Below are 23,134 nucleotides of genomic sequence, written 5' to 3' on the forward strand. Positions count from 1 at the left end.
GGATCAATTGATATCTATAGATGTGTGAATGAACTAAGAAGAGTTTATATATCGTATATATATGTTTGTAATAGAAAGATATATCCTTCGTGAGTGTATGCTCCTAACTATTCAACCCCCCCTTGCTGTCCTGCTCATTTGCTCGACATTTTGAAGAAACTTTCTCTCTTTCTCGATGTCATCTGTCGATCGTCATAAAAAATTTTCAGTTTTCTGAACTCGGTTAGGGGTGGAAGTGCTACGCCCTTTTCTGTGGATTAGATAAAATTAGTGACGTTCTCTTGTCAGTTTGCCTCGAGAGATTGAAGGCAATCCATCCGCACATCAATAGCATGAGAAACCTCCAGAGAGCACAAAGGACCAAGGACTAATCACTATCACCACAGAAACGGTTGCTACTATTGTTCGCATGCAATATTCCGAACCAGAGTTTGACCCTATGCCCTCTCTCACTCTCTCTATTTGTGTAGAAAGTCGACCTCCCCACTCCACTCGTATTACACTATGATCGATCATGAAAAAAGTTATAGTGGGGCAACAAAGAGGATCAATATATATATGTATACTATGGAGATCCGACTTGAAGAAATAGGTATACTTTCTCAGGTTTTTGAGAATCCCTCATGTAGAATTGATAGGTTTCATCAGTATCGTTGATCCTGAGACATATATCTACAGTAGTTCCAGGATAGATATAATTTAAATTTCGATAATTCAAACTATGAATCGGTTGACCGATATATGATTCTGCAAAGAGTGTAAGAATCTGGGTACTGAAGGGTCCCTGGACTATTATATCATCATATAGTTCGTGTTGTACCGCATGAATTTTATCCCAATGTATTCTATGTGGATTTAATGTCAATTGACTATATCTAATAATATCCATTTCATTGAATGTGAATTGACCAATTACAGTGTCAGCCTCCGTATTATTTACATGTTTAATTATATTATTGGGTCTTGGTATTGAATTCGTATATATTAAAGTTCTTATTTCAGTTAATAATTTAACTTGTCGATTTATGTCTACGATATCACGGTTAATGGATACAAAAGTATCGCCCCTATAGGACTTCACATTCTTAACATGTTCCAAACATGTATACTCATGATTGAATTTAAGTGGTTCATATTGTATGATTGAACCCTTTGCCCACATACGTCTCTTAAACGCTTGATCCTTGTATTTTGGCATCAATTGTTCAGGTGATATATCTTTGAAGTATCCATCCTTGGATAAATTTTTGTTTGTCCTATTGAAGAATAAGAAATGCTCATTGATATTTAAATGACCAATCGGTGGTTTATTGTGAAGAAAAAGCAATTGATCACTGACTAGGTTTTGAAAATTTTTCACATGGTATAATGATGTCAGATCCTTCGTCAACCAACGCAATGCTTTATAATCGGAGATAATCATAGTAAGGTAAACTTAGAGCGCTTGTATTTATAGAGATGCATTGAAATATCAGCTACTATGTACTTAAACAGAACACTTGAAAAGATGGCACGTTTCTATATAGGACTACTTCCATGAATCATCATCATCAAACTACATGAAGAGGGAAAGTCAGCCCTTACCGTTATTCACTCAGTGTGATTGTTTGTATGACAAAATTTGTTTGTTGGCTTTCTCTCTCGCGCAGACCCAAAAAGCGGCTGTTTTGTGTGGCAGATTAACGGGAAAGTACAACAAAGTTGATTAGATTGATTAATGGGAAGGAAGGAATTGAAAGGCAAAATTAAATATATATAATGTATACATATATTTGCGATGGGATGGGATGACATGAAATGATTTTTTAGACTATAAATATTTTATCTCTCCAGTTTATTATAGAAAGATAAACTCGAACGAAGGCCAGAAGAGTATAAAACCCCGTTATATCTATCGATACTCCAGTTATCATTATTATCATACCGTGTATATTCACGTCGCTATCAATATTACTTTAATTGTTACAGTTATTCAATCATGGAGGCAGGTCCCAGTTCAGTGACGGAACCAACCCCAGATATGTATCAGTATGTTAACAGTATAGCCATATGGCAACCTGATAAAGAAGCTAAAGCATGTTTACATTGTGGTACGAAGTTTGATTTTATAATACGGAGGCATCATTGTAGATGTTGCGGTGGAATATTCTGTGGAAGTTGTTCCAATCGTTTTGTTAAATATAACACCTCCAGAGTGAAAGTAGTTAGAAGAAATGGGGATGTTCACACTGATTCTAGTGATACACGTATGGATGAGACGACATCAAAGGTGGTTTCTTACAGAACTTGCATCTCCTGTTATACTTCATTAAAGAACTCCAATTTAATAATACAACCTTCAAGGCAAAAGAATGACGGTAATCCAGAAACTGTTCATTCGGTAATTCAAAGTGGCGTTGTTGGAGATAATGAAACATCGAGGAGTGATCAGATCATAACTATACCTGGTAATGTGAAAAATAATAATATTACAGAACATTCTCATCAAATAGATTCTAATACTGAAAGTTCTTCGAGGACTAATAATGATATAGAACAAGAAGAAAACTCACATTGTCCTATTTGTAATTTTGATTTAACAACGCTCGCTAATGAGGAAGAACAAGGAGATCATATTCAATCATGTATTGAACAAGCAGAAAATATTCAACAACATAAAATTAATCAACAAAACGGTATGGCATCACCAGATGGGAATGATCATAATCCATCCATTAAAAATAGAATGCTTGTATATAAGATTCCTAAGGATCCTGTTAGAGAAGAGAAAAATGAAGAGTATCCAGAATGTCCAATATGTTTCGAAGAAATGTTACCGGGACAAAAAGTTGGAAGATTAGAATGTCTATGTGTATTCCATTATAAGTGTATCAAGAGTTGGTTTACTAAGAAGACTCACAAGATGCAAGAATTGCACAACTTGAATAATGTTAGCAATAATAATGATAACTCATATCTGGGTAAGAATTTTTGTCCCTTCCATGACGCAGTATGTTAGTTTAGTTTTCAATTAAACCATGAATTACCTCTAAACACTAACTATAATATTGGTAATAATTGATCTACGCTATATGAAGCATCTAATCTAATAATTAATCTAATTACATATCCATATATATCATCATCATTAATTTGGTGGCACATTAATCTTAAAATTGTTAGTAGAATTATTTTGAATCTTATATGTGATAATTTTGCCTTTCTAATTGTATTTAGTTAGTAGTTTTCGAATTGTTAGAGGGAAGACTGAACATTCATCACTACTTAAATTAAGAACGTGTGGGTAGAGGAATAAAATAGTTAACTAACTGGAATTTTTCGAAATGTTACAACTGAGCCCCGAATCCGTTCCATCCAGTGTTTGGGATCAAATAATTCATTATTATTGACGAGTTATTTTAAGATTGCAATTAATCTTAAATATGTTCCAAGATCACAATATATTTTTATCAAGGAGTTCTTCTATAGTAAATATATGCTATTAAATAATATACATATAATTATAAAATTGGAAATTTGACTGATAAAACGCGGAAAACTATTTCTCTCATTAGACAAATCGGTTTAAAGGACAAGACTTTGATTCACTCATAAATCTTGATATCCTGTGTTTTATTCGTCCCTGCAAAATCCCCTCTTTTATTTTACTACACTTGATATCTTCATCTTATTCAATAATATTTGAATATGTTTTTATTCGGAGTTAAATTATGTGTCATTTACGACCTGACCTCCCTCCGAATTTATTTATTTTTGATGTGTTTAAACCACGAATTTATCGTCGAAGCTACAGAGAAAAAGAATGATAGGAAATATATTTGGTTATGTCTCATAGCTCATAGGTACAGTAATTTTCTCGCATTTATATATTAAGATACACATATTTCGTACTATAATTATCTCATTCACGTGAGAGAGAGGTGGATAGCAAGGTATCGTGATTCAGACAATATGTGCCAAGTTCTACAAAGACCCACAATGGGTGTAACTGTAAGCTAGATTCCATGGAAGCTGAGAAAGCGATTGAAAGCAATACATGACGTTTAGTGAGTTACCAAATCGCCAAACGGTTGTGTATATTATTGTTGTAGTTGTTGTTGTTATACATTCTGGCTGTTAACAGCGTATATTTTCTGGTCCAGTATTAGAGCAGTACCCCTAATCTCTGGTGCCGCCTTGTGGCTCGACAGGCGGCAAAAGAGAAAGCAAATAACTTCACTTTTGAGTAACATACTTCTTCTATATGTTACTTCGTCTGGGAGATAGCAACGGTTGCAAGTTAATTAACTAATTCCCTCAAAACTGTGGTTCTAAAATCACAGAACAGCAGTCTTTCTGTTACATTTCATGGTGTCCTCGATACACTTCAAACTTACTTTGAGGTGATCCAGGGTTTGCCAGAGGGCGTATTGAAACCCTGGTATGTAGAAATTACCTTGTTTGTCTTGATGAGCGTCAATGATCCTCGAGGGTTGATATTGCAGTGCTTGCAATAAATCTTTGAGTTGGATTCGAACGACACCACAGGCAGTAAGTGTCCTTTGTTCTGACGAGATTGTTATCATCTAATTATCTAATCATCAAAATGTGTATATATTTGCGCCTTCTAGATAGATATGTAAAATTTGTTGTTATATTTTTCGTATCATGTGTTGTTCAAATAGTTCCTTGAAACCTTTATGGGACTCGTATTAATAAGGAGTGACGTTTTTGCCAGTATTACAATTTAAGTCGCAATTCATTCATGTAAGATATATATTTATTTAAAGCTTTAGGATATTAAATAATAGATAATATCATTAGATAATTACAATATTTGAGATATGCACTTAAAGTCTTTGTAAAAACTGTTATTGTTTCGTCATATGATCTTCATTATTTTGGCTTATTTTATGGTTTTGTTAATTTAGATAAAGTTTAGCATTGCTCTAACAACTTTTTGTTTTTCAAGCTAGCTTTAATAAGAAATTTAGCGATGCTACTAAGTTTCATACCTCCCAACAAATATACAAAAAATGAAATACATAACGAAGTTTCATGTATTTGAAGAAACTTCTAAACACTAATTATTATAAAACTACAGAATTATATCTGTCTACCGTTGCAAAATACCGACAAACAAGAACTACCCAGGACAATGAACGACTATATAAGAGCCACTGATGAGAACAATGTTATAACAATCACCCCCGAGCCAATCTTTGTCATTAAATCGAAATTATTATCTGATCCACAATCGAAATTGTTCATTAATGTATGTCATGCCACAAATGTGCCACCTCCTCGTGAACCATTTGATCCACAAAATACATATACAGCAATCATGAACAACGAGTGGGAGATCCCAATTGTAGCGTCGCAAATGAGACAGGACACTGATAAGAAAGGCGATATATGTATGGTGTCTGACTGTATTATCAATTCTTCTCTGGTGGATATAATTAATAATGTAAATAATTTCCAGTTGAAACAAATATTGGTGGAATGGTGTATTGAGAGTATCGAGATCAGAGAGAATGTCATGATTCATAGGGATGCCATTAAGTTTCCCAAGATGAAATTTAAAGGTCAGGAATTGCCAGTACTAGAGATCAGAAATGATAGTATAACAAGTGGAGAGGAGACGGATCAATCAAATAAAAACAAACAAGAGGATAGCGCATTGGGGTTTCTACAAATGAAGAGAGATCTTATAGATAATGACGAAATAGAGGACTCTACAAATGGATTAAAAACTTTATTTCCAAACGCAACTACAACAACAAAAAACGGTCGTTCTCATTCACTAATTCAAGACATCACTGAATCAAACACCTCGGTGACTAAAAATAAACCTATCATTAATGAAATAGTAGCACCAGGGAAGATTGAAAAGAAGGATGTTCATTTCAATGTGACTATGAGACAGACAAAGGATACTACCACATATAAATTGAAGATTGAAATTGAATCGGAACTTGATTCTTCTTTGGATTTAGAGCTTTCCTATAATACTAATGAGAACTCATTATTTGTGAAAAATATTAATCTTCAAGAGTTCAATGAATCAAAATTGGAAATTCCTTTACCTAATTTCATTAAATCAGAGAATTTGAATTTTTCAAATTTCAAAACATTTTTCATCAAGAAACAACATAAACTTTATATTTTTATATAATCATATGCTTCCTGAAAAACAATAATAAATGCATTCAATAATACGAACTAAAGATAACAATATGAACTGTTTAAGAATAGATGTTGGACACACTTAAACAAAAAAAATATGTCGTAGGCTATTATTTATTCATATAGTATTCTTAAAATATGTAGGTATATATATGTAGGAAATAAAAAATAATAAAAAAAATTAAAAAAAACATTAGAAAACCATACACAATTCATTAGTGTCGCACAATTTTGTTATAATCAATCAATCAATCAAGAAAAAACTGAAAATAAAAAAAAACACTGGTTTCTTAAACTGGTGTAAATGCCAAATTTTCTCTACTAGCAATACAACATTCATGTAACCCATCGGCCAACTTATCGATAATCTGTTCATTAGCAGATTGTCTCATAACATGAGTATGTTCATTTTCGTTCACTTCATCAGAATCACTACCAGAGTAACCTAAGAAATCTGTTACACTTTCACCTCTATTAATCCCTTTAATTTTATTTAATTCAGTACTAGTATAATTACATCTTGCTCTACCGACAGTTTGTAATGGGAATTCAGGATCCAATTCACCATTTGATAATCTTCTACCGATTTTCAAATTCACACAATCTAATTCATGGAAAGTGTCTTGAATATCAATAATACCAGATGCAGGTAAACCACCTTGATAATCTATTGTAAACGCACTATCTGAATTTTCATTTTCATTATCATTTTCAGCTTCTAAATCATTAGTGTTACTATTATTATTATTTTCTTCAATAATATTTTCATATATGTCTTTATCTATAATAATCGAACCCTTTGAAACAAGACCATGTAATAACCAAAATTGTCTATTTTCTAAACGTAAATCATTATCAATAGCCAAAAATTTGGTATGTAAAGGTAAACCAAGATCATTTAATAAAGCTACTTCTTCATCACTTGAGAGACTTTTATAATCCTGAGTCTCCATATAATCTATAATTCTAACAATTTCTTGTGGTTGTTCGGATCTCATAACTAGAGTAACCACACCAGCTTTTGTTGCCAAATCAGCAGCAATCAATTTTGTTCTCATCCCACCTGTCCCAACACTACTACCTGAACCACTTGATGTATTTACATCTTTTAAGGGATTAATTTTACTATCCATATCCACAGTAATAACCGGTTTAGCTTCAGGATCTATTCTTGGATCATTTGTATATAGACAATCGACATCTGTCAATAAGAAGAGATAATCAGCTTCGATTAAAGCAGCAGTTACACCAGATAAAGTATCATTATCACCAAATTCAATTTCACTTATTGATAAAGTATCATTTTCATTAACAATAGGTGTCACACCCATTTTTAAAAGTTCTAAAATTGTGTTTTTAGCATTTTTATATTGTTTCCAATTCAGGATATCATTTCTAGTTAACAAAATTTGAGCAATTTCTTGTTCATATTCTTGAAATAACATATCCCATTTACTAATCAATCTACCTTGACCGATAGCAGCAATAGCTTGAACTTCAGCGATTTCTTTTGGTTTTTCAGCTAATCTCATAGCATTAAGACCCATAGCTACACCACCACTTGAGACAATCACAACTTTATGACCTTGTCTTTTCAAAATAGCGACAGTTTCTACCATCTTAGACATTACGGAGAGTCTAGGTTCTCTAGTGTCAGGGTTCACTAAAGAAGAAGACCCTAATTTAATAACAATAGTTGATGGTTTCATTATGGTAAAATGTAATCAAATAAAACAAAAATATCAAACTCAAACTCAAAATTTAAATATGTATATAAATTTTTTTGTGTCTCTGTGTATGTGTATATGAGAGGATGAAATATGGACCCTTATTCCCTTATGTCTTGTCACTATATACATACATATACATCTATAAACTAAGAGAAAAAAGAAGTTTTCAAACAAAAAAAAGTTTTGTCAAGGAAACTAAGTTACTTATATACATTTGGTGAGCATGTAGGAGACTATATGTAATAGTAAAGAAAGATAGATCCGCAAGAATTTTTCATTATATTCCTTTTAGTAATAGTAATTAATGTATGTACAAATTTATTTGTTTAAGTAATTATAATAATAAAATATAACACTAAAATTTAATATGCGTGTTATAATACCAGTAGTAAACTATTTATGTGTCGTTGCCTGTTTTTTGTACTAAGAATTAACCTGACAACGCACTGAGAAACATCAGCAAAAACTGACAACTACAAAATCCTTCCCTCCATCTACTTACTACTCATACAAAAGGGATTAATAGAAAACAATGAAAGTAACCCACTAAACAAGGCTAAATTGTCAAGTACTGCAACAAACACATTAATTTCTTCCTTTATTACTAGTCGTAATTATATTATATTAAAATAATGGCTTTAATAGTCCAATTAAATTGGCCTCTAGTTAAAACGCAGTAGAAATGGTGTATAATGATAGAGAGAGAGGGACACACAGTGCCGAAGAATAGAATAGAAACTCCACCACTATCACTTTTCTTTCTGTAGGGGCTAAACATAGGGTATTAGTTGCAAGACACAATAAAGGGAGTTCCCCTCTCTCTCCCTCTATACCTTGTTGTCTGCTGGTATTTAGTGGTGTTGGTTCTCTTTTTTTTAATGTGGGATTGAAGCAATAGAATTAGAAAAGGGCCACGGCAACCCAGGTAGGACGCACATGGCTATCCCACATATACCGTATTAGGAAAGAGTTACCCTATTTGAATTTAGTTTTCTCATCTTCTTCAGTATTTTCTAAAACGTGTTCTGTTTAATATATGCAAAAAATGACGTAAAATTAAAATGTTTATATGCGGGGTGTGGGTGTGACGTAATATTAAGAACACTAATGTACATATTTCCCCCTTTATGCATATGCAAAAGCTATACAAATTAAAAATATATAGTATAATTGGAGGCAGAGGATAAAACACCGAGGTAAGAGAAACGTAAGCAGAAAGACAGGTCCCATATGTTAAAGGGTGGAGCCCCGCTAATAATTTTTTTTTTAATGTACTTGGATACAACAAAGAAGGGTTACACATCACAATAGTAATACTAGTAAGAACAACCGTAACAAACTTCTAAAAGAATTCATGAACCAAGTATAACTAGAAGTTCCATGTACTGGGTTGTGTTATTGTCGCTATTACATTTAATATAAATGTTCTATAATTAAATAATTACACACAAATACAAATAAATTATATCAATTATGTAAATATTAAAGAAAGGTAGGTCAAAGAGTTGCTCAAAATAAAAATAAAAATATCTTATTTTGACTTCGATATTATAGGTATACTTCATTTTTGAAACATAGCCCCGAAAACACTACTGAAACTATCATTTGTAAGTCCGTAACTATTCTTATGAGTCTTTAAATCATCTTGTACAATATCAAGAGTTACTTTATATTCTAAATGGAACGTATTATCATTTTCCTCAGAACTAATAATATCACTGATACTACTGATCTCTTCTGAAAATTTAGTAATTTCAGATAAATTTAATAGTGTTATACCATTGTTCAACTTCATATTGCTATTATTATTATCACCATCTTCTTCACTTAATGTCTTTACGAAATTTAATAATTTTTTCTCTAATCGTTTGGACATAATATTATGCCCAGTTCTTAATTTCCTGGTTTTATTATTTTTTAAGCTAAGAATTATTTGAATTAATATTTTTCTTATCTTATCCTTGACAACAGATATAGCAACAGATATATCATTAGGATTATTATCATTTTCTGGCGAAATAGTCATTGAATCAGTAGTGGATGGTTTATAACTTAAACGTAACCCTAAAGAAAATAGCATCTCACAAACAATCTCCAAATCTATTAAATCATTCTTATTAAACATCGTTTTACTACCATCAAAATTATCTAAATTACGAAGATAATCTCTTCTTATTAATTGTCCTTTAAAACTACTACAAATGCACAAACTTAATTCACATAATACTTTGTTGAATCTATCATGCAATTTCAACTTCTCATATTCTAGTAATAAGTAATAATTAATAAATAAACGACATCTTTCATATATTGAACGCATGATTAATGAACTTTCAATCTCTAATATAGAAGGAATTCCGTTTTTAGCAGATCTATCGCCATCATCGTACGGATGGTTTATTCCTAAATTATCTTGTTCAAATTGAACATAATGTTCCATCAATTCCTTGATAGATGACATATTTGTTGAATTTTGATTCTGAATCATGCCAGTTATTTTATTTAATGTTTCCCAGAACTTGGTTTGAGCTTTCCTACGAATAACTGGATATTTACATTCTAATAACAATGCTTCTAACATGTCTATTGACACTAATGATGGATAACTACCAATAAATGCATTTCTAGTCATATAATGAGAATAAATAGAAAATTTCATATCAGCTGTCATTTGATTAGATTGGAAATTTTGACTTAAATAGACATCTTGATTATAATTGGTATTATTCGATCGAACATCATCTTCAAATATATCATAATATAAATTTTTTAAGGATAAAAATTTAATAATTGATAAATCTTCAAATAATATCGTTTTATCATTAATACTTTCAATTTCGTTAACAATATGACTCAATTTTCTATTTAATACTTCAATCTCTGGATCCTTACCAATACTATTATCCATCAAATAAATTATTAAGACAATTAATAATGTACCAAATTTTGAAACTTCGGAAAAATAATTTTTAAATGTAGTACATGCCGAATCTTGATAAGCACGCTTCATTTGACTCAATAATCGTTCCTTAAACATTTGAATATCCATATTATCAACTTCTAATATAGAGAATAAAAATTCATTAAAGCCTGATAATCTAGAATGTTTCCCTCTGTCATTTCTATCTATATCATCGAATAATTTCTCGAGTAAACGATTCAATAGATCATTTTCTATGGGTGAGTTACCCATCTGTTTATTGGTTGCATTGAACTGTTTCTGTTTATATTGGGTTAATTGTTCTTTAAAATTTAATATGATATATGTTTGCAATTTATTATAGTATTTCGCTAAAAATGTATCACGATTTGCCATATAATTTATAGTGAAAATAGTATTCGGTGTATCCTTCAACAATAAATCACCACCTAGTTTATTTTCAGTATTAGAATGGAGATTAGTTATTGTTAATTTTTCTGCTCCAGATACTGAACCTAAATAACTTTCACGAATTAGTTGTCCAGAATTATCTTCATTACTATTAATAGTATCATTTTTCGAATTAATATCCTCAGTGATAGTAGCCTGAAGTATTGGCATTACAGGAATTTTCTTCAAATATGCTACTTTAGTTACGTTCTGAGGGAATGTTTTTCTTCTTCTCTCTTGTAATTCAATAAATCTATATTTTAGGTGTTTCATCTCCTTCAATAATAAATCTTTTTGTTTATATGTAGATTGCATTACGCTATACTCTGTAGGGTCACTATTCGCAATTGGTAAGGCTTTCTGTTTTCTTTCCCAATATTTTAATTGTTTTAACATATGAGTCTTTGTATTATAAGCACCAATATCTTCCATAGATACTACATTCTTTGGTTGTGCAACACTTTTAAGGTTATTGTTACTATGAATTGCGTTATGGTGTTGACCATGATGTAAATTTTTAGTCTTTGAAGGTTTCACTACTTTTGGTGATTCCGCAACAGGTAATTGAACTAGGACAGGTGGCTCATATACAGGAGCATTTTGAACATTATGAAACTTTAATTGTTGTTCCATTTTCATTACAGATGAACTTTCATTATTATTCATTAATTGAATCGTTGGATTTAAAGGTACATTTTGCATTGGTGACATTGTCGTTGCACGAGAGGCTGATTGAGTATTTAATCCCGATGGTATCATTGCTGTATTTACAGGAAATTGTGAAGAAGATGAAGAAGGAACCATAAGAGGAGCTTGCATCGGCATCCGTTGTACGCTAAATGTAGTAGACATATCGTTGAAATTTGATGATATTGTATTATTCGAGTTTATCATATTTGTATTTCCAGGTTTCATAGAGTTGACTTCAAAAGTAGCTCTATTACCACCATAATTGTTGCCAACAGCTTTATCACTGGATTTTTCAGAATGATTATTATTATCATTATGATTTTTATTTACAGCTGGTTGATTAATATATTCATTGAAGGCTTCTAAGTCTTCTTCCGGATAAATACATCTTTCCTTATGATATTTCACACAATTAGAACAAAAGGGTCTTAATCTATCACAACCTATCTTTCTACGTCTACATTGTGCACAGGCGGGTGTTCTCTTTGTGGGTTTTTTAGTCGAAGAAGAAGTAGATGAATCCTCTTCGTGATGCAGCTGTAGTTGTTGCGGTTGCAGCAGCTGCTGTTGTTGTTGTTGCACTGGATCATTACTGATCACCGTTATATTCTTATCATTGTCAGGTATTGGGGTTAGATCTGCGCGAAATGTTTGTTCCATGATATACAAAGAAAACTAGTATCACTCTAATTATATGAAACGTTAAACCAGTTCAATATCGTTTATAACTGTCAATTGAAAAAAAAAGTGTATATATCTTTAGATAAATGAAGGTATGATCTATCTATCAATATATTTTATTCTTATTATGATTTAACTGTTAGAAGGACGCACAGCGGTTTGTTATTAACTTTCACTATGTATGGAGCTTTTCGTCTTCTCTTTACTATAGGAAAAAAGAACGAGAGAAAGAGAAAAAAAAAGATGGGAGCTTATAATTTAATAGTGGGAAAAATATACACAATACCAGATTATTATTTAGCTATATGTATATTTTTTGTAATAGTGTGTAGTGTTGCCGTTGGTATAATTATATATGCTAAAGGTAAACAGTGTCTTTATTATACTAGTGTTCGTTTGTTTGGCAAAGCATACCAACAAGACAAGTTTTTCAACTTCCTATTTGAAGTTCTATATATATATAAACTGTATCAATAGTTGTCTCTTGTTGATTAAAACAAAATTTTGGTAGAAAAGTCACGTGTGATCAGTGAGGGTAACAAATTATAAGTGCTAAAATTGAATCTAAAACTAGTATCTATATATATATCTATATAAGATGATCAGTGACTCCTATTAGAATTCATCGTGAGAAGTGGAGACAGTTGTGGAAGTCTCTTCAGCGATATCTCTCTTGACATCGTCGGTGATTTCACCAGTGGCAACGATCTTGACATCCTTTAGTGGCTTGTTTCTTCTGTCGGTGTCGACGTTTTCAATGTAATGGACAACATCCATACCTTCAACAACTTCACCAAAGACAACGTGCTTACCATCTAACCAGTTGGTAACTACAGTAGTGATAAAAAATTGAGAACCGTTGGTATCTTTACCAGCATTTGCCATGGATAACTTACCTGGTTTGTCATGCTTTAAAGTGAAGTTTTCATCGGCAAAACGTTTACCGTAAATGGACTTACCACCAGTACCGTCCTTATTGGTGAAATCACCACCTTGAATCATAAAGTTTGGAATGACACGATGGAAAATAGAACTGATGTAACCCATGTCGGCATCGTCAGAGATAGCTAACTGGTAGAAGTTCTTGACAGTCTTTGGAACTACGTCACCGTATAAACCTATAACGATACGACCAACGTTTTCGTTACCGTGTTCGATGTCGAAGTAAACCTTTTGGGTAATGGTTGGGTCGACGGCAAGGACAATTGATGTGAAGAGAGTGACGAAAGTTATAGCGTACTGGAAAATTTTCATCTTGATAAAACAAAAGTTTATAGTTGTACCTGAGTTTGGGTAATTACTTAATAATTACTAGATGCATTAAAGTAAAATGTTGACGAAAAGTTATTATAATTGTAGTATCCTTCTTTTTCATCATTGTAACGTGTTTCCTCCATCTTTATATAAAACGAAAGGTGAAAGTCTTCTTTTTCCGCCGTCCTCTCGATAAGCTTGCATACAAATTGGCCGAACCGACCAAAGAATTGAGAAACAAATACATAATAACGATATATATCATATTTTACTGAATATGGTAAAAGACAAAAATATGGAAGATTGAACTTGATTTACTACAACAATTCTATAGTGATGTATATATGTAAGTTTATAATAATATTTTGGGGATGGAAGCTATTTTAGTTCTGTTCTCACACCTGTTTTCTCTCGTATCACATCTCATTGAATATATTCCGGCTTGGACTTTATGCTTGTTATCATTAGTTTATCCATCATATCCTTTGTAATTGTATCTCTAGCTCTGGAACTATCAAATTGAGCAGAACCAGCTGTTTGGGCAACTGTATTCGTCGTGGTCACCGAAGAAAATGTTCCTGTTGTGGCCGTAGTAGCTGCCGTCGCAGGGACACTCGTTACTGTAGAACCATTAGGCATTACAGTTTGACTAGATAACGATGCAGTAGATTTAAATTGCATACCATGAGAAGGTTGAAATTGTGTTAATTTATGTAAATTCTTTATCGTCTGCGATAAATGATAATTTGTGGACATTAATCTATTCTGTATAATATAGAACATTGTAGGAGCCTGATAAACATTTGCACCAATAACATAATAATCTTGTAATATATCTGTTTCATTGTTTGAAAGACGGTTCTGTTTCTTAATGATCCAGAAATCTGGCTCTCTGACACACGCCAGAACATATTCGACACCTTTCAACTTCGAGAGTTCTCTCTCTAATGCAGCATACATCGGATATTTTGTTAAAACATCTCGCCTACTGGGTTCCACATGACTAAATTCTGTTTGTCCCTGATTGAAATCATGTTGAGGTAATAATGATGAATTAAATTGTGTATCGGATCCATTGCTTTCCTGAGAACCATTCTCATTTTCTTGTTTGCCATTGGGTGGTGGTGGAGCCTCTCCTGGCATCTGGGAGAATTGTCTTTGCATTTTAATTACATGATTATTCGAAGTTTTATCAAAGAATGGTGATTCAGAGAAGTAGTCTAAAACATTTTCAGTTCTTAGTCCAAATGCTTGGATCCATTCGGGTGATTTCCATTGTAGTTCGTCAAGCGGGGTATTCATTCTGTATGTATATAGGTATAGAACTCTAAGTAGCACTCTTGGAGAAATTTATACTTCTATTGGTAGATATATGCATAGATGTACCTTTTGTAGTTTATTCTTTTTATATTATCGATAAATATATCGAACGTTCCAATGGTTTTAATTAACTGGTTATTCCACGCCATGGAAGTGAAAAAAAAAATAGTACCAAGAGCGAGAGAGAACGGGAAATAATATTACAAATGGGAGATTGATAAAACTGCAAAGTAAAACGTATTAAATGGACGACAAGCTAGTCAACATATAGAGGAAAGAAAGATATATACCGCATATACATAAGCATTTAGCAACATGTTGAGGAATATTATAGCAAGAAACTGTACAAGCATAAGAGCTTTGCACTCTTTAAGAACACAAACGATACCTCACCCTATTCCTAAACAAACAGAACAAATACCTGATGTAGCAAGCTTCCTAAAAACCATTGGAAGAAATTGTAATGAGTTTGTGGATACATATGAAAACCAATGGGATAATTTATTTAAATGGGATTCTCGTGTCATGAAGGAGAAAGGTATCCCTACACAACAACGTAAATATATTTTATTCCAATTGGAGAAGTTTCGTGATGGAGAAGAAATCATAGCGATAAATAAAGGTAAGAAATCTTTCTTTGGTGGAGAAAGAACAAGAAAAGAAAAGAAGGCTAAATGGTTAGCTGAACAGAGACAAAATGAAAAGCTAAAAGGGTAAGATATATCCTCGATATGACGGTGATCGAACAAAACCATATTAACATATTAATTACTTGAAATAGTAGTTGTCATGTAAATAAAAGTAAATAATATATACTCCTTATAAGAGATATACATATATTCAAATAAAAATTGCTTTTCCAAGTATAGAGTTTTACGTTTTATATTTTCATAATGTCAAAAGGTTATTACGCAAATAATTTTATTGGAAAATTATACAGTCATCTGAAAAAAAAATGAATCAACAGAACTACTATAACATGTAATTTCCTAAAACACACTCAGTAAGAAGAACGCTAGTGTTAGGTGGCACATCATTTACAGAAGAAATACAATGAGCGGAAACAACGATGATCAATATATAACATTACTTGAGATGATGTCAACATATGACATGTTGCTAGAACAACTTCAAAAATCGATTTCTGAAGGTTTTATTGATTTAGGAAGAGCAAACTTTCATAATAAAGATTCTTTAAGAGGACGATATGGATCAGATTATTATGATGAATCTTATGAAGGTTTGATAGAAGCTCGTATTAAGGACGATGGATCCTTTTGCATCTTCAAGAAAGAGAATGAAACTATAACCAATAATGACGAAAATAAATCTGATGACGATGAAGGGAAGGAAGGAATTAAATTGAGAAGAAAAAAAGTGATACATCAAGAAACAAAAGAACGGTCATCTAAAATTAAAGATCCAATTAGAATGTTTGGAGCAGGGTTATCGATACCATCTAGTTTAAGGCAATCGCAAAAAAACTTTAAAAATAGTGTGAGTGTCATATTTGATTTGGTCAATTGTAGGAACAATTTACTTGAAAACATCAAAAAAATCAACGAAAATATGGAACAGTAATAATGTATATACATCTTTTATTGACGTTATCCAAAAAATGGATAAATAGTAGGTCTATTATAGAGTATGTGTTACATAGAATTGTATATATAAAACTTCATAACAGAATCAATTTAAAAAAAAACTGAACGAATGACTTAAGTGATGAACAAGGATATATAAATGATACAATGAGCGAGTGAAATGCATGAATGAGATTTTAATGAGTGTCTATAAGTTTAAATTGGACGGGTGCGGTAAGAAGAGAGAAAACTACTTCTTCTTTAATGTAAGTCTGGAGATGCAAAAGTTGATGGTGATTCAGTAGATGTACTACTTTGATTGTAATACATGATAACATCGCCAAGAGATACTCTTTTTGCACTCTTTGGTGAGTTATCTTTAAATAACATGTTTTCCAATTCGGGTGTTGATAAAGAATGAGCTAATGGTAAAGAATTTCTCCTTTTAATTTGAGTCAATGGGGTATCTATAATAGAAGAAACTTTAGAGTCAATTGATAACGAAGGGGAATGCATTGGAGGTAGTTGTTGAGGCATTAATGTCAAAATTTCTTTTGGTGTATCTAAAAATGACATTGCCATTGAATGACTATCAAAATCATTAATAAGTTTATCTTCTAACAAAGTCGGAAAACTATAATCTTTCAGGAATTGAATCGAATCTTCTTGACTCGCTTCCGAAACAGGTCTAATAGTATCGTTAGATATTTTGTTGTAACCATTGGATTTCAAACTATTATTATTGCTACGAGATGATAGTCCATTTTTAGAATTAGTTGGGAATCTATCCAGTATAGTTGTAGCCATAGTTGAAGAAGATTTGATACGATCACCTTTAGTTGAATTTGTAGTAGATGAATAAATCGATGATGAATAAGATGATCTCTTAATATTATTACTGTTACTACGACGACGATTATGTTGTTGAAATAGATGACTGTCACATTTAGCATGTGGGATGGATTCAGTAACAAAGATACTACTTAATTGTTTGGCCTTTGGATCAAACGATCTTTCGACTCCTACTGATTGCTCCTCAATTTCTTCTTTTGAATTGTCATCGTCATCCATACCACCTGCATGAGAGATATGTTGAAAATGATAAGGCGTAGAAATGTTTCTTTTCTTCATACTTGATTCTTGTTTGAAACTACTTGAATTAAATAATTTTTTGAAAAATTTCTTCGAACTAGATGATTTTTTATTAGTACTAGACTTTTCAGTAGCATGAGACTGATATTTAGTTGGACTTGACGCATTTTTCAAACCAGATAATTCAATATTTTTTTTATTATTTAGGATTGGTTTATCGCTGTTGATTAACATTAAATCTGGAATCCCATGATATTCTCCATCTTCATCATCATAATCACTACCTGAATCCATCAATTGTTGAGCCTGAATGCCGTATAGCTTTTCAGCTTCTTGGTCTTCGTCAATCCAAATGGATTTCATTTGAGGCAGAACATTTACTGACATGATGTGATAATTTCTGTTATTTTTTGATGTTTTGAACTATTATTTTTTGATATTGATATTTCTCTGTTAGCAATAATATTGTTTATTGCAGTTTTTCAAAATAACAATTTATTAAAAACTAGATTAATAAAATAACTTGGAAATTTCTATTTCAATATTGAAATCTAACAATTAAATAGTTTTAGTGAGAATGGATCTCTCTCTATATATATATATATAGATATAATATATATAGGGAGTAAGTTAAGTAAAGACAATCACGAAATCCTTTGAGATGGAATCATCAGTTTTCCATTTTAAGCAAAGAAAACAATGTCAACGTCAACAATAAGGAATAAAACATATATTGATCGAGGACTAATATTAGCTTGTTTGATTATACAAATTTTATAAATACATATATTTTTCAAATCTTTCTTAATGAACTTTTTCAAAATTTCCTAATCTGGTAAAACCACCACAATATTTTATTCGGTAGATATATTTTCAACACGAAAAAATTCAAAATGCAAAGAAGGATATTCGTCGCTCTGCAGGAAATTCACCGTGTTCAAATATCGCTTATAGAAAAAGAATTAGATGGCGTTACCCTCATAGCCCATTTCTTGTGCTTTTCGCGTTGTTCGTGGAGTTATTCTGTGCGCCTTCCCCCGGGTTCTCTTTCTCGTCTATTGAGAACAATCAATTAATTAATTATTAACCAAACAGAGTAATGAAATTAACATGAAAATATCAACTCACAAGACACATCAATGACTCCCATTATAGGTAATTAAATTAGTAATAATGCAGTATAAGATTGAACAAGACACATATATATATATACCGTAGTCAATAATTACGGATTATTTCGCGTTAGTTAGATTTATTATTGTTTGCATGTCTAGTTAGAGGTGCATATTTTGCTCTTTATCACAACAAAATTTATAATGTTACATCTTTTTATACTTGATGCGGAAATTTATTGTATCATCTATTGCGTAGTTTCATCTTTATTTTAATAATGAGAATGTTATGTAAGATACATAATGCGAAATATTTATCATATTTTAGGTTTCTTGGCGGTCGATGTCTCCGTTTCATTAGACGAATGAGAACGTTTCACAATTTTAATACCATCACCTAATGTATTTAGATCATCTACTACATCTCCATTTCCAATAGCAATGGTTTGTTTGTAACTTTTAGTACGTAATCTACCATTTAATAATACTAACCCTGCTGTATCACCCATTGCTTTTGAACATTGGTCGCTAGGCAAACCAAGTGTACGTAATAATGCACTCACACCAAGTATATTTCTTACCTCTAAAGAATTGCGGGCGCCACTACTGACAACTAAACCTCTAGATCTTGAACTACGTATCACACTACGTACATTTTGTACAAATTGACGACGTTGTGCAAGGTCTCTCAATGTGTAACTATATACTATCTCCACTTTCACACCACGTTTGACACAACCACATATATTCTTGTGCTTTAAGAAAGTAGGGAATCGATTACCATAATCAAAGGTCAATAGATCAATATCTAAACTGGTGGTTGCCAATGTAAGACCCTTTTCACTAACTGGTAATGCGGCGATGAGGTCATACACCTGAGATATTTTATTTAGGGACTGACCCTTTGATGGATCATCAATAATTAAGGTTAAACGAGAATATATTTTCAAACCTGTTCCTTTCATCAATTCCCCGAAACGGTTCTGTATGTCCATCGGGTTCATTTCCTTTGGAGTACTAGGAAATTTATCTGTATGTCTAACGGTAAAATTTAATGCAATATGTGTATACCCAACATTATGTAAGGTTAATAATGTTGCTCTTAATTCGGAGATATCTTTCTCACTAGCAGGTTTACTGAACGATTCCTGCGGCCATCTGACATTTAGATCCACTAACATTGTTCGAATGATTAAGTACACTTTTGATTGTGATTCTCTTTCAAAATATGCTATGTTCTTATGTGGTCATCTCCTGCAATTATTCCTGTTATTATACTTCAATAGAAAATTGCAAAATTTTTCAAATTTTTTCATTTTTGCTATTAAAGCGATGGCTTTAGAAGGAAACCGGAATAGGAAAAATACAGTACAATCGATTGTACTTACCGAATATCTGTCACAATAATTTTATCACAATTTAAATATATACATATATATATTGTACATACTTCATTCATACAACCTCAACACCTTGAGGTGCCTTCACTAATGCGTAAGGTACAAAAGCAGGGTTGTTAGGTGGTGGTTTCAATAATGCATCCAACGCGTTATTAATATTTGATTCGTTTATGCCATTTTGCCCAATAACGGGAAGTGTTGTTTCTACTTGATACATCCAACCCCTTACTGCACCAGACTCGCAAATCTTTCTTTGATTTATTTTATTAAGTCCATATGGTTCTGTGGTGGCCGAATCCCTAGGGTTAACATGTAACCTAAAATTTTCCATTTCCTTAACTGCGTGAAGTATAGTATACCTTCTAAATCCACGTTTTTCTCTTGCTAATTGACGCCAATTCATTAATAATAGAAACAAATTACGGTATCTTCTCCATATATCTGTAGTACATCCGGGATTTAATTTATCATCAACCAAATGGCATGCTTGTAGGAAATCACCGAGAAAGTATTCTACACTCTGAAGATATTCAGGTGTCATTAAATTCATTCCTAAGATTTCCATCGCCTTATCACCTTCATCGATTAACATATGAGGGAAACCAAATGTGTAGTTTATGCTTGTAGTTTCTCGTGTCCTACGTATCTCGCTATATTTCAAATCAACAAAATAGACTAGACTTATGGCAGAGTACGGAGAATCACCGGTGTAGAGGACGTCATCCACAACATACAACTGTATTGTTCTTTTTTGTTTACCTGCCAACGTTAATTTAAAATTCTTTACTTTAGGTTTTCTAATTTCTTCGACAGATTCAGGCTCAGGTTCAAGTTCAAGTCCTACCTCGGGCTCAGGCTCAGACTGTAACTCAGGTTGACCGGTCGATTCTTTGATTGGATTTGTCTCCACACGACTATCCTGAACATCATTATTACTTTCAGGAATGTCATATTCTGTGTCAACCATGGTGTCATTATGCATGTTGTCATAATTGTCTGGGATATCACGAACAGTGGCTGGATTAGGTAGAGACAGTGGAGTTTCTTCCTGTTTGATTTTAGACTGAGGATTCGAGGCTGGAATTGGAATAACTTGTGAGGTTGACGTTGCTCCTAATGTATGGGGTGCACCAAGAATTCTAGCGGGCCGGTTCATTTCTATTATATGATTAGTAGATTTCTTCGTAACTGAGCTTAGTTGTTTACTAAATTCAGGAGATGCACTAAGATTTACAAGACTTGAAGCTGGATTCGAATACAAATCGTTTGTACGTCTGAAATTAAGCGCAGAAGGATCATGTTGGTAGATTACAGAATTCTTATCAGGTCCAGAATTATATGTCATATTAGAAATGGCATTAGGAGCAGTTGTAGGAATATTGGTGGATCCATTATTAATTATTATTGGAGATATCGGATTGACTTTGATCTTCGTTTGTTCGGTGGATTCTACATGCTGTTTATTGGAATCTAAAGGTTCTGCTATTTCAGGGTGTGACTTTTGAAAGACTTCATCTGCAATTCTTTGCATTTTAGTAGGTTTTACAGGTTTAACTGGTTTTTCAGGTTTTACCTGTTTAGATTTGTTTTTTCGACGTTGTTCATTAGGGGAAAGTTTCCTTCTCTTATGATCATCTTCTGTCCTAGAAGATGAAGTAGGTCTCTCCCTAAGTAAATTCCTTGATATAATTTCATATTCGACATCATCTTCATAACCAATCAGTCTCTCTCGTCTAATTTTATTTGAAATATGTTTGACATTCTTGACATCGATTTTTAATTGAGATTTTTTTATGGTTGCCAATTCCATTTTTAAAATTTCTTGATTCTTAAAAAATTTCTGCATTAGCTCAGAAATACTGTTTAAACTTTCAGATATGGTTGTATTACTCTTTAATAATTCTTCTTCAATTGTTCTACATCTTCTATTCATAGTTTGAAAGTTTTCATCTATCTTGGTAATCATATCGATACTTGGGATTTTAAGAGGCATATCGGATTGTTTCATCTTCAAAGTATCAGTATCTTTGTCATTATTTGCAAATGGCTCTTGTAATATAATTCCATTTGGGGGTTGTATATCTGCTATACTCATTGGTTCACTACTTGTTGGCCTAGAATTAACTGTAAATGAAGATTCCCTTTGTTTTGATTTGGAATTTTCATTACGTTCTTCAGTTGGGTGTGTATCTGACGATTCAGGGGCACTGTTAATAGATACTACATCATTTTGATCTGTATTTATCTGTGACTTTAGTTCTGTAGGTATTGTCAATGTTAATTCGCTTGCATCTTCATTTTCTTTCGGTATGTACCCTACATCTGCGATATTTGCAATACCTGTTTTCTGTTTAGTCTTTTCTGGGTTGCTTTTATTTACAACGTTTGTAGGTTGTGGAATTATAATTGAACTCTGTGTTTCTTCAATTTCTTCCTGATCTTTTGTTATTGTAGTGTTTGCATGACTGTCTTTTGAAGGATTAGCATTGGTGGACTGTGCTGAGTTTGGTATCGTACTCGTAATATTAATTTGTGAAAAACTTTCTATACCTAAAATATTTTGACTGTTTAAGAAATTTGTTTTGCTACCCTTATTTGGTATAGCTGAATTGCTTTGATTTGTATCACTGCTCATCTTTCTACCAATTTTATTTTCTTGGAGTCAAGAAATCGCACCTAAATTGGAAGACAACGTACTTGAAGTTTTCAAAGTTTTTGTTATAAACTAGGTATT

General features: G+C 32.3%; 12 protein-coding genes across 12 annotated transcripts; 4 read left to right on the forward strand and 8 right to left on the reverse strand.

Moving 5' to 3' along the window:
- Positions 1–565: 565 nt before the first annotated feature.
- HTD2 (hydroxyacyl-thioester dehydratase HTD2) lies at positions 566–1,423 on the reverse strand (the record flags this gene model as incomplete). The annotated part of the gene is made up of 1 exon (XM_041548458.1): positions 566–1,423. The coding sequence occupies one exon, from the start codon at positions 1,421–1,423 to the stop codon at positions 566–568; it is 858 nt and encodes a 285-aa protein (XP_041404392.1).
- Positions 1,424–1,978: 555 nt separating this feature from the next.
- Positions 1,979–2,998, forward strand: PIB1 (phosphatidylinositol-3-phosphate-binding ubiquitin-protein ligase; the record flags this gene model as incomplete). Its single annotated transcript, XM_041548459.1, has 1 exon — positions 1,979–2,998. The coding sequence occupies one exon, from the start codon at positions 1,979–1,981 to the stop codon at positions 2,996–2,998; it is 1,020 nt and encodes a 339-aa protein (XP_041404393.1).
- A 2,139-nt stretch (positions 2,999–5,137) lies between these two features.
- Positions 5,138–6,157, forward strand: PIH1 (Pih1p; the record flags this gene model as incomplete). The annotated part of the gene is made up of 1 exon (XM_041548460.1): positions 5,138–6,157. The coding sequence occupies one exon, from the start codon at positions 5,138–5,140 to the stop codon at positions 6,155–6,157; it is 1,020 nt and encodes a 339-aa protein (XP_041404394.1).
- Positions 6,158–6,458: 301 nt separating this feature from the next.
- Positions 6,459–7,877, reverse strand: KABA2_01S11792 (uncharacterized protein; the record flags this gene model as incomplete). Its single annotated transcript, XM_041548461.1, has 1 exon — positions 6,459–7,877. One exon carries the CDS (start codon positions 7,875–7,877, stop codon positions 6,459–6,461), a length of 1,419 nt encoding a protein of 472 aa, XP_041404395.1.
- A 1,582-nt stretch (positions 7,878–9,459) lies between these two features.
- RSC30 (Rsc30p) lies at positions 9,460–12,618 on the reverse strand (the record flags this gene model as incomplete). The annotated part of the gene is made up of 1 exon (XM_041548462.1): positions 9,460–12,618. One exon carries the CDS (start codon positions 12,616–12,618, stop codon positions 9,460–9,462), a length of 3,159 nt encoding a protein of 1,052 aa, XP_041404396.1.
- Positions 12,619–13,254: 636 nt separating this feature from the next.
- On the reverse strand, positions 13,255–13,893 carry CPR2 (peptidylprolyl isomerase CPR2; the record flags this gene model as incomplete). Its single annotated transcript, XM_041548463.1, has 1 exon — positions 13,255–13,893. The coding sequence occupies one exon, from the start codon at positions 13,891–13,893 to the stop codon at positions 13,255–13,257; it is 639 nt and encodes a 212-aa protein (XP_041404397.1).
- Positions 13,894–14,316: 423 nt separating this feature from the next.
- MED6 (mediator complex subunit MED6) lies at positions 14,317–15,195 on the reverse strand (the record flags this gene model as incomplete). Its single annotated transcript, XM_041548464.1, has 1 exon — positions 14,317–15,195. The coding sequence occupies one exon, from the start codon at positions 15,193–15,195 to the stop codon at positions 14,317–14,319; it is 879 nt and encodes a 292-aa protein (XP_041404398.1).
- A 333-nt stretch (positions 15,196–15,528) lies between these two features.
- Positions 15,529–15,930, forward strand: FYV4 (mitochondrial 37S ribosomal protein mS41; the record flags this gene model as incomplete). Its single annotated transcript, XM_041548465.1, has 1 exon — positions 15,529–15,930. The coding sequence occupies one exon, from the start codon at positions 15,529–15,531 to the stop codon at positions 15,928–15,930; it is 402 nt and encodes a 133-aa protein (XP_041404399.1).
- Positions 15,931–16,266: 336 nt separating this feature from the next.
- VMA22 (Vma22p) lies at positions 16,267–16,794 on the forward strand (the record flags this gene model as incomplete). The annotated part of the gene is made up of 1 exon (XM_041548466.1): positions 16,267–16,794. One exon carries the CDS (start codon positions 16,267–16,269, stop codon positions 16,792–16,794), a length of 528 nt encoding a protein of 175 aa, XP_041404400.1.
- Positions 16,795–17,057: 263 nt separating this feature from the next.
- GIC1 (Gic1p) lies at positions 17,058–18,275 on the reverse strand (the record flags this gene model as incomplete). Its single annotated transcript, XM_041548467.1, has 1 exon — positions 17,058–18,275. One exon carries the CDS (start codon positions 18,273–18,275, stop codon positions 17,058–17,060), a length of 1,218 nt encoding a protein of 405 aa, XP_041404401.1.
- Positions 18,276–19,317: 1,042 nt separating this feature from the next.
- On the reverse strand, positions 19,318–20,181 carry RPP1 (RNA-binding RNA processing protein RPP1; the record flags this gene model as incomplete). Its single annotated transcript, XM_041548468.1, has 1 exon — positions 19,318–20,181. The coding sequence occupies one exon, from the start codon at positions 20,179–20,181 to the stop codon at positions 19,318–19,320; it is 864 nt and encodes a 287-aa protein (XP_041404402.1).
- A 274-nt stretch (positions 20,182–20,455) lies between these two features.
- On the reverse strand, positions 20,456–23,035 carry KABA2_01S11968 (uncharacterized protein; the record flags this gene model as incomplete). The annotated part of the gene is made up of 1 exon (XM_041548469.1): positions 20,456–23,035. The coding sequence occupies one exon, from the start codon at positions 23,033–23,035 to the stop codon at positions 20,456–20,458; it is 2,580 nt and encodes an 859-aa protein (XP_041404403.1).
- Between the last annotated feature and the right edge of the window lie 99 nt (positions 23,036–23,134).

This window comes from Maudiozyma barnettii (genome assembly GCF_903064755.1).
Source record: "Maudiozyma barnettii strain CLIB 1767 genome assembly, contig: KABA2_01, whole genome shotgun sequence".
Lineage (NCBI taxonomy): Eukaryota > Fungi > Ascomycota > Saccharomycetes > Saccharomycetales > Saccharomycetaceae > Maudiozyma > Maudiozyma barnettii.